This window comes from Misgurnus anguillicaudatus, chromosome 19 (assembly GCF_027580225.2).
Source record: "Misgurnus anguillicaudatus chromosome 19, ASM2758022v2, whole genome shotgun sequence".
In the NCBI taxonomy this organism is placed as follows: domain Eukaryota; kingdom Metazoa; phylum Chordata; class Actinopteri; order Cypriniformes; family Cobitidae; genus Misgurnus; species Misgurnus anguillicaudatus.
Genome location: NC_073355.2, coordinates 13054052 through 13071219, shown reverse-complemented (window position 1 = coordinate 13071219; position 17168 = coordinate 13054052). Strand labels below are relative to the sequence as shown.

General features: G+C 37.2%; 2 protein-coding genes across 2 annotated transcripts in view; one reads left to right on the top strand and one right to left on the bottom strand.

The window, feature by feature from the left end:
• The first annotated feature begins 712 nt into the window (after positions 1 to 712).
• trim35-13 (tripartite motif containing 35-13) lies at positions 713 to 6916 on the top strand. The gene is made up of 6 exons (XM_055187803.2): positions 713 to 1105; positions 2911 to 3006; positions 3101 to 3331; positions 5432 to 5454; positions 5547 to 5665; positions 6176 to 6916. The coding sequence occupies exons 1-6, from the start codon at positions 713 to 715 to the stop codon at positions 6709 to 6711; spliced, it is 1398 nt and encodes a 465-aa protein (XP_055043778.1). The 3' UTR covers positions 6712 to 6916.
• Positions 6917 to 9670: 2754 nt separating this feature from the next.
• The window catches only part of slc27a1a (solute carrier family 27 member 1a), a 29832-nt gene continuing 22334 nt past the window's right edge, over positions 9671 to 17168 (bottom strand). Inside the window, exon 13 of the mRNA XM_055187790.2 lies at positions 9671 to 10461. Coding sequence (XP_055043765.1) covers positions 10304 to 10461 — 158 coding nt within the window. The 3' untranslated portion in view covers positions 9671 to 10303. The remainder of the gene's footprint in view (positions 10462 to 17168) is intronic.

The following is a 17168-nucleotide window of genomic DNA, read 5'->3' as shown; positions in this document are numbered from 1 at the left end:
ATATTTGGTCTGTCATAGAGGAAGACCCCTGTTGTTCATTCTGTGGTCAAATCTTTAACATTCCTGTCGTCCTCTGCTGTATTTTATGTGAGCGATGCTTCTGTGAAATCTGCTGCCAGCAGTTTTGGGAGATGAACGGTTTTGAATGTCCCTTCTGCAGAGAGGAGATATCCGAATCCGGTCTTGGAAAATGCAAGGAACAAAAGATGAAGGTATTAAATACAGCACAACACAACTCGATGATAAACATAATATATACCCATTGTGTTAAAACCAACAAAGGATTTCTGAATCAGCAAAATAAATTCAGACTTTGAGTCCATTTTTCTTTGTTATATGGATTTTTATATGGATCCTGTTTGGTATGTGTTGGATCTTTGTTTTTCTTGGAAAATAATGACTTTCTTATACCTCTTTCATGATGCTAGTTTATGACTTCTTTCTGAAATCTGTTTTATCTCTATTAAAATGCTTACAAGGTGGTAAAAATGACTAAAAAAGCTCAAATAACTCCCATATTACGACTTTTAAAGTTATATAATGTGATGTTTATGCATGACACTTACAACCAACAGTAGATATCATGTGTCAGTTGATTTGTAACGCTGAGTATATACAGGAGCCAATCAGAAGACAGATCTCCCAACAGTGATCTTGAGTAGGTGGAGTGTACTGTGCACCCCACCGGGCAATGAAGGACTCATAGACAGCAATGGCTACCAAACAATCCCATCTTGAGGAAGACCTCTCCTGCCCCATCTGTGGAAGTATCTTTGAAAAGCCGGTGGTGCTGTTTTGCCGACATCGCTTCTGTAAACGTTGTCTGGAGAGCCTGTGGAATGGAGTGGGATCTTGTGAATGTCCTCTCTGCTGTCAGCCATCATCCATGGGGGAACTCGTAGTCAATGCCACGCTCGAGAAGACCTGCGAGGGTTTTCTGAAGGAGCGAGCAAAAAACGATCCGATGGCATGCAGGGAGCACGGAGAGAGATTGAGCCTGTTTTGTCTTGAGGACCTGGAACCCACTTGTGGCAAGTGCAAGTCACTGGGTAACCACAAGGGTCACAGGTTATATTCTTTAGATGAGGCCTCACAAGACTGTAAGGTAGGTCTACACGCTGTCTGAGAATATCTGGAAGGCCTACATCTATGATGTATAAGCTTTATCCTATGTTGATGTTGCCACCTCTACTTATTTCTTAAGGTATCCAAATTGATATTTATGAATCTTTGGCTGGTTTATTATTAGCTGTGTATTCATGCCGGGTGTGGGTCGCATGGCAAGGCTGAAACCAGACGCCCGCGTGCTTTTTCAGTATCGCCTTCTTGGCTCAAGGCTCAGTTTAGATTTGAGGAAAGGAAACACTGCTATCTAAAATTCTTTACTTTTAAGGTTAAGAAGCAAGGACAGAATAGGGTCCTATAAGACACTTTTTTTACTAGAGATAAAAAGAATAAAACAAAACAGATTTTGGTATTTGTATACTTCTGTTATCTACTGACTTGAGGATAATATACCCCAAAACAAAGAATTATATAGCATGGATCTTCAACAAGGGGTTCAGGGACCCCTAGGGGTCCGTGGTGGTATTACGGGGGTCCTCCAAATATTGTTTGAATGAAAAAATATATATTTTTTCAATTAAATTAGGCATCAAACAAAAAAGCATTTATAGGCTAATAATAATATTATTAATAATAATAAAAACTAGAAGAGCATAATGTTCACACATTAAAATATATTTAGTTAAATTAAAAGTTTATGTAGTACGCCCAAAATGATTATTGTACACTGCAAAAAATTACTTTCTTACTAGACTTGTTTTTAGTACAAATATCTTTCTTGATGAGCAAAATGACCTAAGAAAATAAGTATAGTTTTAGACAAAAACTAATTCAAATTTAAGTGATTTGTGTTTAAAACAACAAAAAAAAGTAAAAATCTGCAAATGTGGTAAGAATTTTTTTCTTGAAATTCTCTTCAAATAAGTATTTAAGAAAAAAAAATCAAGATTTTTTTCTTGCTCCATTGGCAGATTTTTGCTTGTTTTATGCACAAACTCAATTACATTTGAAACACTTGTTTTCAAAGGTTATTTTGCTCATCAAGAAGGTGCATCTTGGTTTGGGATTGTTTAGATATTTGTATTTAAAACAGAACAAAAAACTAAGTAAGAAAGTCATTTTTGCACACTGCAAAAGATTATTTTCAAGAAAATAGATTCTTGGTATTTTTGTCTTGTTTTCGGTAAAGGTATCTAAGAATTCTTGAATTGAGATGCCTTTTCTTGATGAGCAAAACGACCCAAGAAAATAAGTCTAGTTTTTAGACAGAAAAAATGTTAAATTTAAGTGATTTTGTGCATAATAAAACAATCTGCCAATAGGGTAAGCAAAAAATTGTGAACATTTTTCTTAAACACTAAATTCAAGAAACATTCAAGAAAAATTAGCTTACCCCATTGGCAATTTTTTTTGCTTGTTTTATGCACAAAATCACTTAAATTTGATATTTTTGGTCTAAAAACTAGACTTAATCTTAATTTAAGAATTGTTGGTCTTTTTTGCCGAAAACAAGACAAAAAGACTACGAATTTTTTTCTTGAAAATAATATTTTACAGTGTAACATAACCATCACAACAAGGTGTGTTATAAATAATAATATATCAAGTCTTAATTTGATGCATGTAATGGGGGTCCCTGCTTTTCCTCTCTATCCATTAAGGGGGACTTTGGCTCTCTAAAATGCAGTATTAGATTTTCCCAATATTACTATCATTGGTCTGGGCCATATAGTCCAACCAGGGTCAGCACTATAGCAATATTATCTGTAATGCTAGTTTTTCATTGTGGATCCTGGTGTCGTTAAATTAGCTATTCGTTTATTTGTTATTTGTTTTTTTTAACAGGAAGAACTCAAAAATGCCTTAAAACCACTTCGAGAAAAGCTGAAGCTCTACCAGAAAGCTAAACTCACGTGTGAGCAAACAACAGAGCACATTAAGGTATTTTTATTTTGCTTTGTAGATCAGGTGAACAATTATTAGAAGATGATGATTTGTCCACTAAATAAAAACAACCACAACATTGTCATTGTAGAATCAAGCAGATCAAACAGAGAGACAGATACGAGCCGAGTTCGAGACGCTGCACCAGTTTCTGCGGGACGAGGAGGCATCCAGGCTTTCCACCTTAAACCAAGAGAAGATTCAGAAGAGCCAGATCATGAAAGACAAGATTGAAGATCTGGAAAATGACATCACATCTATAACCAACACTATAAGAAGCATTGAACAGGAGATGAGATCTCAGGATGTACCATTCCTCAAGGTGACAGTCACCCTGGATCACAAAACCAGTCATAAGTCGCACGGGTATATTGCAATAACATGTAATCAATAGGGTAATGAGCATAGTTGGTGTGCTGTACAAGGGGAGGGCTCCAAGTTCAGAATATTAGCCTGAACCCAGAGTACTCCCCCTCTTTAACTGGGAACTGGGATAGATGTTTGCGCGGAAAATATCGATAAAGGTGTACATCAGTTTAAACCGATGTCTGCGTCCAAGAAAAATTGAGCCCCTGTACTAATAATCAGTCTGTTTCAAAGCCACTGCATTCAGCAGAGGAGTTATTGAGAGATTAAGGATCGAAATTGAAAAACACAGGAGGGAAGTGGTGCTGGGTCATCTGCGGCAGCAACCTCATAGATTTGGTGATATTAGAACAGGTTGAAGTGAAGAGAGCGGAATATGAGAGATAAATGCAGAATCAGGGCTTGAGTCGCTAACGGAGCCTAGGAAGCACCTGAAGTTAACGGCCAAGGATAGAGAACAGTACAGATATGAGGAAAAAGTTGGCCTAAGTTAATGACGGACTGCGGCAACACTGGTGGATATAAGAGAAATATTTGGTGCAATGGAAGCAGGAGCCGCTGTTATGCGAATGAGGGAACAGATTGAGGCCGGCGCTCAAGGACGTGGCCCAGACCTGCCGAATGCCTGCCACTTGGTGGAGTGGGGTGGAGAAGCTGCAGGGCGCGATTTTGGGCCTGGCAGCCTTGCTTGCTTGAGCGAAGAGAGAGGCGCAATTGAAAAGGTTAGTAGATTGAAAGGAGAGACATTTAAATCATGACCAAGCGTTAAACCTGTGCGAAAGGTAGTTTTAGTTTAATAGTGCTCGCTTTTAACAGTCCTTTTATAATGATTTGGCTTGATGGGCCGGAGTGGAAACCAAGGCGGAAAAAGGCGGAAGTTTTGTAGGTGGGGCGAGAGTAGGATTCGGTGTCCTGGCATGCATGAAGTGGAAAGTGTGGGCCAATGTCCCCAAAAAGAGAACGGTGTCTCAGGTCGAGAGGAATTGCTCAGTGGCGGCTCGTGACTGCTCATCCGAGGGGCGCAAATTCAAAATAAGTGTTCGGAGTGTCATGTGTGTTGCTTGCGTTTTCAAAATATGTGTTTGTTGCGTCATGTGAACCATGTGCATCACATGTTTTGTCAAAATAAGTGCCTACTGCACACGCGTCAAAACCGTTTATGATAAAAGAGACGCTCGCGTTCACAAAATACACGCAAGACACTTCCTTAACGCATAAAAATTATGCGAACAAATGTGAGCGTCTTTTTTATCATAAACCCTTTAAACGAATCTGCAGCAGGCATTTTGACAAGACACGACGTGCAGAACACATATTTTGAAATTATGAACCACAAACATGACAGGCTACATACATGTTGTGACGAACTTCGCATCAAGCGCCCTCAAAAAAAGAAATCACTGGCTCAAGAGGCTAGTCGTCAGACAACGCTCGAAATTGAACGTGAGGACACATGGGCGGGTCCAAATGCTGCAAAAAACTGTCACGGGACAGAGGTGAGGGATGGCCATATATAGAGACCTCTTTAAGCTGATTGGTTGGATTACATGACCATGTTCCTCCCGAACTTAGTTAAATAAACTTCATTTGTATTGTATGGGTCAAATTTTTTTATTTTTTATGGCCAAAATAATTAGGAAATTAAGTAAAGTACCATGTTCCATGAAGATATTTTGGCAATTTTGTAGCGTAAATATGTTAAAAATGTATTTATCATTAGTAATATGTGTTGCCAAGGACTTAATTTGGACAACTTTAAAGGTTATTTTCTCAATATTTTGATTTTTTGCACCCTCGGATTATAGATTTTCAGACTCCAGGCCAAATCTGCACCAAAATCGGCAACTCCAATGCAAAGTTGTCTGCGGACTGTTGCATCTCGCCAAATATTGTCCTATCCTAACAAACTATTCACTAATGCAGTGCTTATTTATCCAACAAAAACATTGACTCTTATGACTGGTTTTCTGGTCCAGGTTACAAATATATCAATTACCTAAAAGATATACAACTCCATGTCATTTTAGTAACCTGTTTTTCTCTTCAATTCTCCTAGAATTACAAAGAAACCATAAAAAGGTACCAACCACCACCATCTTCAGTATCAACTTCACTATCACAAAACCCAAAATAACTCATGCAACTCAATGCAAATGTCGCTGTATTTACAGAACCTGGCGTATTCCCCAGGACCCAGACATGGTAACAGGATCTCTACTTGATGTAGCCAAATACCTGGGGTCACTGAAGTTTAAAGTCTGGGAAAAAATGAAGGATATTATTACATACAGTAAGTATATTCCGTGTTAATATGATTTAAAGGAACAGTTCACCCAAAAATGAAAATTCTGTCATTTATTTTTTCACTCTCATGTTGTTACAAACCTGTATACATTTATTTTCTAATGAGCATGAAGAAAGATATATTGAGGAATGTTTGTAACCAAACCAATTATGAGCCCCATTCACTCCCATAGTAGGATTAAAGAATACTATGGAAGTGAATGGGGCTCATGAACCGTTTGGTTACAAACATTCCTCAAAATATCTTGCCTTGTGTTCATCAAAACAAATAAATTTATACAGGTTTGTAACAACATAAACATAAAAAAAAAATATTTTTGGGTATACTATCCCTTTAAGGATCACATAGACGTATTTATTCACTATTGTATTACTTGACAAATAATTTGAATTACAAAACAATCCAGACATTTTTTCTTTGGACCCACTCCAATGTTGGTTTATAGGATGTTTGTATTTCACCACATTAACCTTTCCAAATATTCCCTCACTGCAGCTCCGGTGATCCTCGACCCAAACACAGCAGCAAACTGCTTCCTCCTGTCAGAGGATCTGACCACAATACAGTGCTGTTCCCAGACCTACGATCTCCCGGACAACCCTGAGCGCTTTGACGTGGGTGCGGAGGTGCTGGCCAGCGAAGGCTTTAGCGTTGGACGGCACAGCTGGGATATTGAAGTGAAAAACAACACCTACTGGGTCATCGGAGTGGCCAGCACGTCCATCAACCGGAAAGGAAAGCACGTGCTGACCCCCGCCGAAGGATTCTGGACCATTCGCCTGCGTAATGGAGAATACAAAGCCTGTACCGCACCGTGGTCTCCGCTCACTATGAACAAGGAGCTGCACGTAGTTAGAGTTGTATTGGACATGGACAGATCCAAATTGGCTTTCTACGACCCACGAGAGAGGACGCCTCTGTTCGCCTTCACAGACATCATCACCCCGAGAGCATTCCCATACTTCTGCAGCGCTTGCAAGGAGCACCCATTAAAAGTTTTGCCAGCGAAGCTTTCGGTTAGCGTGGACTGACAGGCCTGAATGTCACGCTCAGTGCTTCTCGTCCTGAGCTTTGAGTCTTACGTTACACTTGATGCAAAAATAACACTTGATGTTTACTGGTTTTGGATTTTAGAAAACTTGATATGTATATGGTCTCAGATAAAACGGGGCAAGACACAAAGGCATAATTCAACAACAAAAAAAGAAATTAAATATTAAACAAATAATAAGATAACACTTTACAGTAAAGTTATATTTTTAACATTATTAAAGGCGGGGTGCATGATCTCTCAAAGCCAATGTTGACATTTGAAATCACATAAACCAACACGTCCCTACACGCAACCCAGGAAATTATGTCGGTTAGTAGACACACCCCTTGCTGCTGATTGGCTACAAATGTGTTCTGGTATTCGGCCCGACTCCCTTTTCCAAAGTGTTTTTAAAAATCATGCACCCAGCCTTTAAATGCACTTGCTAACATGAACTAGCACAGTAGCTTTTAGCATTTATTAATGCCAATTAAATTGTTTATTGTTTGTTTCTAGATAGTAAACTAATGTTAACAGTTACAACTTTTGATTTTCTTAGATATCTAAGATTAATAAATGCTGTAAAAGTATTGTTCATTGTTAGTTAATGTTATGTAGTTACTGTAACTAATGTTAATAAAAGAAACCGGTAACACTTTACAATAAGGTTTTCTTAGTAAACGTTTGTAAATACATTAAAAATGTTGCGTGAACTAATATTTTTAAGTTGAATGAACTCGTGTTAATTTAGTTATGCATGTTAGTTCATGGTGCATTATCTAATGTTAACAGTTAACTTATGATTTTATAAATGTATCAGTAAATGCCGAAATTAACAAAAACAAAGATTAATGCTGTAGCTATATTTTTTATTGTTAGCTCATTTTAGCTAATGCATCAAGTAAGGAATAATAGGCAACAGGTTGTTATCGCAGAAATAAGTGAATCTTGAACCGTGAGGAAAACCCGAAACGTTTACTTTTAGTTTTAAGATAAGACAGTAGACGTTCAAATGTCACGAACACACTATTTGGTTTAATCATTTGTAAATATAATGTCATATATGTTATTAAAAACATATTTATTTTTGTGTAATATTAAACTGTACCTATCAAACTTTTTGTTATTAGTTTCAGGATCTCAGAATATCATACCTTGGAATGTCATGGCTGGCCAATCAGAATCAAGCATTTTAGAATGTGGTGTAATAACTAATGGTTAAAGGTGCAGTGTGTCATTTTTAGAAGGATGTCTTAAGCAAAATGCAAAATAATACACAACACAATATTATTAGGGGTGTATAAAGACCTTTCATAATGAACCGTTATGTGTTTATTACCTTAGAATGAGACTTTTTATCTACATACACAGAGGGTCCCCTTACATGGAAGTCGCCATTTTGTGCCGTCATGTTTCTACAGAAGCCCTTAATGGACAAACTTTTTTTTACTAAGTTGTATCCAACAATGACATTTTTGTCAGGTGGCAGCTACCGTAGCTTCTCTATGTGTTTCAAAATCTAGAAGTGAGGAGTGGACTGAGCCGTGGGTTGCAATTCGCAACCTCACCACTAGATGTCGCTAAAATTTACACACTGCACCTTTAACAATACAACTTAATGTTACCAAGAATTTCGCAAATAAAAAAATGAAAAGTATTTGGGCACCATTATGTTCTTGACAATACAATAAATGAAAGCTTATCTTATTCTCAGGATTCAATAGTGTTCAAAAGAAAACATGTTTTTATGGTGATTGTAATTACAACAGATATTTTTTTAACCAGTTAACTGCCACTGTCCCGGAACACCCGAGTTTACTTCAATATTTTTAATGTAAATGTTACTCTATCACAACAAACTATATACTGTTAAAAAGGTCTAAGAATGTTGTTTTCATATTTCAAAACATTTTAGCAGTAATGACAATGCAGTGACTATAATTTATTAATTTGTGAAAAGAGTATGCAGCAAACCAACACAAACCTAATTATTTTTGATAATTTTATGTATAAAATAATACTATATTAGATTATTTTTTATTTATTACAATAAATTTAAACTGCTATAACAATTTTTTCATATTTAATATTTTCACCTTTAGACACATAAAAACTAAATTTCTTCTTGAATACTAGAGAAAAGGCCTTTTGCGTTAGTTATAAGAATAGATATACATCATTTTAAATCAAAAGAAATCTTAAAGATTAACTAAACCCTGGCCTAAACCAACTTTTTTTAGTTAATGATCTGTAAGAATGGGGCTTTATTAGTGCTGTTCATTGATTCAAGTAACTTTTTTGACATTTTGGTATATAGTGTTTCAATGCTAATGTATATATGGTGTTAAAACGTCTGAGTGCTGCCCTCTTCAGGTTAAACGATGGTTACTGCAGTTGAATTTTCCAATGGGATGTTGCGGTACCGCGTGATGTAAGCGGTACGACGTAACGCAAGCAAGTTCAAGCTCACCACGCCCTTATTACGATCTCATCACACTCTTGGTACGGGCTCAGTTCGTCCCCTCGGTCTCCATTGGGGTCCAGTGTTGGGGAAAGTTACTTTTAAAGGTAATGGATTACAATATTAAGTTACCCCACAAAAAATTAACTAATTGCGTTACTTAGTTACTTGTCATGGAAAGTAATACTTACGTAACGTTACTTTTAAGTTACTTTACTCGTTACCTCAGAAAAGTAATATTATTATGTAATGTATGTTACTTGTAATGCGTTACCCCAACACTGTTGGGGTCTGCCAACTTTTCTTTCATTTTTCAAATATTCCATTGGTTGAAGTCAGGGTCTGACCAGAGGTTTAGTTACTCTTTAATGGCCATAAATGCGTTTTAATTCTTATGCAAAATATTAATTTCTATTCTTTTGACTTGTGATAAAACCATAACCTGAATATTTCTTTAAACAAAAATACACATTGTCAGAACACTCAACACCAGACGTCTTTAGTAAGAACATTTATTCATTGCATGATTCATTCAGAACTCTTGAGAGGATTAATATGATGAAACAGGCTTACAGTATCTACATCATATCAATCATATAATGGCACTGTACAGATCTCTCCATGTCACACAGGGGGCGGGAAGGTCAAATCTAAGGCACTTTGTTTCTGGCTATTTATAAAGATACTCTGCATCTTTCAGTAGTCTAAAAAATAGTCACTTTAATGATTAAAACATCAGAGCTATGCATATTAACAATGTTTTTAATAGTAATAAAAGTCTCCAAACTGTTACCATTCACACATTGTATTCAGGTCTCAGTCAGCTAGTGGTATAAGTCAAATACAAACCTCATTCTTTAAGTACGTCATGTTCACTTTAGTGTCTTTTGTAAAACTGGTCATACACTACCATCCAATCAGAATAAGGGATTAAAATAAAATTAAAAACAGTTATTGCATATCAGACAATTCAGTTTGTCAAGGCACGGCTTGTGCGTTCTATTCTTTTAAACATTAATGTAAATGGCCTAATACTAACAGGACATCTCTGCGGTTGCTCTTGAATTTCAGTGATATTGTGCATAGGCAGGTCTGGAAGAAGATGAGTTTGGACCACATACTTCATTTCTCAAAGAGATATCCTGCCTTCTTCAAAAGCATTGTACTGATCCTCATTCATGAGCTCGTAACGGCCGGCTCTAGGGTTGAGAAAATAAATCTTGTCAGTTGTGAGCCGCGGGTCGAATCCTTCCCTTTGTAATCTGGTCTTCTGGATTTTAAATGTTCCTGTGGGAAAAAAAGAAAAAACTGTCAAAACAGATGTTATTTATATACATCAAAATGTGCTCCTATCATCTGTTATTAACATCAGTCTTGAGCAATCGATCGTGGACGGCCCAAACAGCAGGCTCTTTACAGATAGAAGCGTTTCAGATGATTGTTAATAGTAGAGATGGGAATTTTTCTTCTTTTTAAGTACTCCATAGATCTAAAAAATGAATACATGTGCCAGGGCTGGACGTGCGCATCATAACCATGATAAATATTTTAAATCAAACAATGTCACAAAGATTAATGCTGATGAAACTATGATAGGAAAATTAACACTGATGGGTTATTAAAGGAGGCCTGTTAGGCCCAAATCAGCCCATATCTCACTCATCCTTAAGCCATCATAGGTGTATACAGTGTTTCCGCTACATAAATTCTGCCAAAAAAAAACATTCCTGCTACGACTGCGGTTGTGGCTAGAAGGGATACAGCAAACAAAATCTCATTGGATGAGCACTGTTTATCCGAATCCTTTACCCAAATCTAACCCTAAACACAACATTTAACGGGATTTAATCTGCAGCTGTATCCCATCTAGCCACCTCCAAATCCAATCCTTGCTATATCCCTTCTAGACAAACCCACCGGTGCAGGACGCAAAATCAGGCTAAAATGTGCGCCCTGCCAGACTGGCTCTCTTAAATGGAGAAATCGATTTTAAGAAGCAATAGGCACGAGCGGACCATTTCGACTCAATTCTGTACACGCTAATAGGCAGCAGGGGCGCTGTGCTTGTGTGTTCACGCTCTTTTCTGAAAGGTTATACATACATTACTTCGCCTAGGAAGTTGTTTTCTTAGAAAATCTGAAAAAAATCAACCCAGTAATTTAGCTTTTTGTAAACCATTCTCTGCGAGCATGTGAAAAAAGGTAATTGAAATTTGGCTCCCCTTGTGATGTCAGAACAGAAGGGGATAAAACCACCCCTTAATCTGCACTATCCAACCAAAGCACTGCCATTTAGTAGAGAGATCAGCTCAGTTGCAACGGCACATTTTTTGATTACACCTACAAACTGTCAATTTTAACATGCTATGAACTTCAAATACGTCCTCTGGAGACACCAAAGATTTATTTTATATTTTAAAAAAGTCTTGTAAAATATAAGGAAAAGGGAATGATAAAATGGGGCACTATCCCATGCCATTATAAAATCTGAAAAGAGCCAGGATATTACTGAATATAATATAGTAAAATGTGGGTTAATTTTCATTTTGGGATGAACTATTCCTTTAAGTCTCAGGTGTGCCCAAAATGTGTGAAGAAATAAATCTCAAAATACCCCATAAATCAATTATTATTTATCTAAAATGCACCTATTTTGGTGGCAGCAAAAACGTTTCATGTGTGTCACTTTAAAGGCGCTATAAGTGACTTATACTGACTGCTAGCTAACTTGTTACCGCAGTCCAAATTGAAAATATTAAAGAGGGTTTTTTTACTAAACCCTCACATTGGTTGTCAAGACACCTACAGGAGTGCATGTGATGATGGGAAGCATTGCGCCTTAATTTATACATTTACAATGCTTTCATTTTGTTTGCAAATTAGAAACAAGCTCATGTGTATTTTTATATCTCAATCTGCATCTCATTTCGGAGGATGCATCATCACAAGGTCGTATTTATGGGCCATTTTGGTCTCATTTAAATGGCAATAATAAAATGGTAAAACGATTTTAGATTAAAAGATGAAAATATTTGAATAAATCGCAAAGATTTATGTTGATAAAACTATGATGGGCAAATCACTGCAAGATTATTAAAGAGGACCTTATAGAGTCTGTTTAAAGTCTGGTTCGTCAAATTAGTATGATCACTACCATACTGTACCCAGGTGCGGTGTGCTTAACCCATCCTGGTAAGTGTGCAGATGTGGTCTTTAATACGGTATGGTTTAAGGGCGGTGGACAATAGTGTGAGTGGTGATCAGTGGGAAGTAAGGGCGAACTCTGGTACAGTAAAGTATGTGAGTCTCAGATTATTCATTACAACATGTCAAAAATATTTTTGTGTGTGTACCTTTAAAGGTGATTTATGTGATATTAACAGCTAGCGGGTGAACTTGATGCCTCACTTTAAAACATTAGAAAGGGTTTTCCCTGCCCCTTCCCCCTGGCACTGTAAAGCATTGAGCCTGATCAAGGTTGTATCCTGATGAGGTTGCATTTATGGGCCCTCGCTGTCTATTTTAATTCTTAGTTTGCAAAGTCATAGTATGAGCACGACAAATGCGACCTCTGGAGGACACATAATCTGAAATGACACTTTATTATTTATTACTTTGAGAGTGTGCAAGGCAAGCAGACTGACGATAGCAGAAGCAGCGGTGCTTACTCGTTTTTGTTATAATTTACATATATAATGTTTGATATAAGCGAGATCATTTTGTTGTTGTGTTTTTCATTAAGAATAATCACAAATTCTTTAATCAAGCAGCGCTTTCAATTGAGAACTGGCAGATTTCCGCCACTGGCTCAAGCACTTAAATAAAACAGCTGTTGCACTCGCATTGCAGATGGATTCATTTAGCAATTTAACACAGTGTACGCAAGCACTTCATTTAAAGGGATAGTTCACCTTAAAATGAAAATTCTGTCATCATTTACTTATCCTCATTTTGTTTTAAACCTGTATAAATGTCTTTTTCTGATGAACTCAAAAGAAGATATTTTGAGAAATTATGGTAAACACACAGCAGATAGTGTATATTGACTTCCATAGTAGGAATAAAAAAATATGATATTTATCAAAATATTTTCTTCATCATTTATGGACGTCCAGAGCGTGTGCTTTAAACCTAATGTTTGTATCAGGATGCTGGTCATTCAGCCATCAAAACACGGAAAATACATAATTTTACTAATTTCCACAAGAACCTCAGAAAACGTGTGGTTGAAACTAGAAGGAACATATGACAGTCTAGACTAACTTTTTGCACTGGTGCACCAAACTTTTTTTCTTAGTTGCAACCTAATTTTTGACGCATCACATTTAAACTTCACCCAAAAATGAAAATTCTGTCATCAAACCTATTATAAATTCCTTTGTTCGGATGAACACAAAGGAAGATATTTCTAGGAACGCTTGTAACCAAACCGCTCATGAGCCCCATTCACTTCCACAGTATTCTTTTTCCTACTATGGAAGTGAATGGGGCCCATGATCAGACCGGTTACAAACATTCCTCAAAAATAGTGTTCATTAGAAAAAAATAATTTATACAGGTTTGTAACAACATGAGGGTGAAAAAATGAACTTTATTTTTCATTTTTGGGTGAACTTTAAATGTGATGCATCAAAAATTTAGGCGAGTAAATGACAGAATTTTCATTTTTGGGTGAACTATTCCTTTCACCCCGCAGTTTTACAAGCGCCCATGGTGGTTAAATGTACAGAATATAAACTAACATGTATTTTATAACTTTCATGCTGTCATTAGGGCTGTCACAATGATTAAATAATCGCCTCATCGCGATTGTTTGACCTCATCGTGATGATTTCAGATCACCGCAATGATTGCACATATCTTTAAAAACACAAGGGGGAGCTGCAGCACCTGTATAAACGAGACAGTATCAGATTAGTTTTAAATGTGTGTTATGTGTATTAATTCTTACTGCCAGGTAAACCTTGCGAAATATATAATTTAAATTATCACAACAATATGTGAAAATTATTTCATAAACAAATTAAATGTCAAAGCAATAAAACAGACAATTAATCGTCATAATCGCCAAAGCCCTAAAACAGGCAATTAATCGTCATAATCATCACAATTTATTAGTCAATTAACCGTCAGCCAGATTTCATAATCGTGACAGCCCTAGCTGTCATCCCATTTTCTTATTTGAGTCATGCACAGTCCTGTTTGATAGACCGCATCCGCAGTGATTAACAGAACACCTGACGTGTTATCCGACATCAGTATCAATTTATTCGATACGCGGCCATTTGAAATAAAGACAGTGACCCGGCCGCACCACAAATCATCGAAGTAGAAACTTTTTACGGTCTTCAAACAGAATGTGAACAGAGATTATCACATGGCCATTAGACAAATATCTTATCATTTAATGTGTCCGCAGATTGACAGCTAAGCGGTCAGCAGTATTTAAGAACTCACAAGCGCTGCGCTTATATTTAAATTTAGAATTACCTGATTACAGTGCAGTGATTTCAAAGGAATGTCAAAAGAACTCAAGTAATATGTTAAATAAAAAGTTTAATGTCTCTTTCTCGCCTCCCTGTGCCCATTTATATGCGCCGGTGACAGCATATGCGTGATGAGCTTGCAACTTTCACCTTAAATTACCTTAAATTATGGTCATACCGAGGGGCAACCTTCCGATCTCTTTAATGAAGCCGATACGAAAGTGACTTTAGCTGCAATTCATCGACTGGCCACTAGAGGCAGGCTCCAAAAGAGAGTCAATTCCCATAGACCCCCTCATGATAAAATGGCCAAAATAATAATTTAAAAGCCTGGAACGAAGTGTTTTTGGTAACTCATCCGTTTATATTATATTAAGCCTTAAAGTTCAGCATAATTAAGGGCGTGGCCACTTGAGTGATGGTTGAGTGACCACTACTGTGACTAGAGTCGAGCTAGGTGGGCGTGGTTTCAGCAACCAGCCACCTCAGCTTCATCCACATCCAACCTCTTTACCCATTTTGAAATATCCACGAGTGATGCGCGGCAACGGCAGAAACCGCCTACTATTGGTTTCAAAAACAATCATCAGAACCCTATGGATGTCGTCACGAACACTACACCCATCTTTTTTTTTACAGTCAAAGGGTCATACAGATAAGTAAAACAACATTCAAAACTCTAAATAGTGTATTGTGACTCACAATAATTTTAAAAAGCATGATATGCTTTGTGCTGGATCGGTTTTGAAGCGTGTAACAAAAAAATAACAAACTATTAGCTAGGCTTCTTTTTAATTTGTTTTGTTAATTTGCTAATTATTTGTAGGCGTTTTAATTTTTTTTCACCAAACAACGATGTAATCATCATGTTCTATTGATTTTTATGCTATTGAAACTAAACCCCTGGGGAAATTTATGATATGGGATTTATTTATAAATGAGTCAACAATGCGATTCGAGGAAGGAATTGATTTCTCTATTTAAGACAGCCAGTCTGGCAGGGCAGTAATAGGGATACAGCAAACGCAGAAAAGTTTAGGATTAGATTTGGAGGTAGGATTAGGATAAAAACAGTGGCCCTGGGCTGGCTAGATGGGAGTTACAGCCTAAATCCCTTAAAATGTCTTTTCTATAAATTGGGCGCATGCGACATCACTGCTGTACGTCGAGTTTACATTCAAGCCATTTTTCTTCATAAGATTTATGCTCTGGCTCAAACTTGATTGTATGTGGCTCATTACCAGGGCTTGACATAACCTGGAAGGTTGATGGCTCCATGTCAGAGCATTGGATATGATTTTCGGACGAATCAGGCCTTATCCTAACATTATTAACGTTGTAAATAGTTCTTTTCATCATCCACTCTGTTTATCTGACAGGTCAAGGCTACTCACCTCTCTGTCTGACTGCACACACACACGCACAGGAAAATCTGAACCACGGCCAATAACAGGGAGGGGTCCGCACTTCACCATCTCTGATTGGTTTAGACCACAACATGGGCCTAATGTGTGTCTGTTGTTGAGACACAGAGAGAATTTCAAAGTCGCAGAGACTGTTGGCTAATCGCCAATTTCTCATTTTTTAAACATGTTTACTTTCTTTAAAACACCATTATAGTGCAACAATACAATATTTTATGACAAAATCCAAGTATAAATCTCCAATTTGTATAGACCCCTTAATCGCCCACGTCACTGTAACGTCACCGCTCTAGCTGGAGGCAAAAAATAAGTAGGAACTCATAGCCCGCGCTAAAAGTTTGAGTTTTTGACTTTAAAATGTCACCTTGTTGTGTTTTTGGCTGCCAGATTAGAAGGAACAGCACTTTTAGTTCAAAAATAAAGTTTTACCGGATCCCGGCAGACATTTCTTCACAGAAATCAAGAAGACAATTGTGGTTGAATGCAATACGGCGTACAGACTAGACGGAGATGATCATAAATAATGCTCGTGTTTGCAGTGCACACTTCATATCAGGTAAAATAATCTATGCATATCAATCAATCAATCAATTTATTTATAAAGCACAATTATACACAACTGCCGTTGACCAATGTGCTGTACAGAACAAAACATAAAACCAATATAGGACGACATAAAAACATAATATCACAGTTAAGAACAGATAAAAACATTTACAAGGAATTGAGGTCATAAAACATACGCAGAAACCACATAAAACATTACTAAGACAATGAGGTCACTAATCATGTAGCGTAGGCCAACTCAAATAAATAGGTTTTTAACTTAGATTTAAAAATAGGAAGTGTGGGGGCAGTTCTGATCACAGTGGGCAGGCCGTTCCAGAGTCTAGGTGCCGCTATAGAGAAGGCACGATCTCCTCTAGTCTTCAGCCTTGACCTAGGAACCACTAAGAGCCTCTCGTTAGCCAATCTGAGGGCTCTCGTTGGTTGATGGACTGTCACCAGCTCAGAGAGATAAGGTGGTGCTATTCCATTTAAAGACTTAAAAACTAGCAGCAATGTTTTAAAATGGATCCTATAG

Excerpts from the sequence above, each read along its gene's own strand:
- trim35-13 (XM_055187803.2), top strand. The coding sequence starts at position 713 with ATGGCTACCAAACAATCCCATCTTGAGGAAGACCTCTCCTGCCCCATC. Across the intron at positions 1,106-2,910 it reads AGGCCTCACAAGACTGTAAG|GAAGAACTCAAAAATGCCTT; the intron begins GTAGGTCTACAC and ends TTTTTTTAACAG. Across the intron at positions 3,332-5,431 it reads AGGATGTACCATTCCTCAAG|AATTACAAAGAAACCATAAA; the intron begins GTGACAGTCACC and ends CAATTCTCCTAG.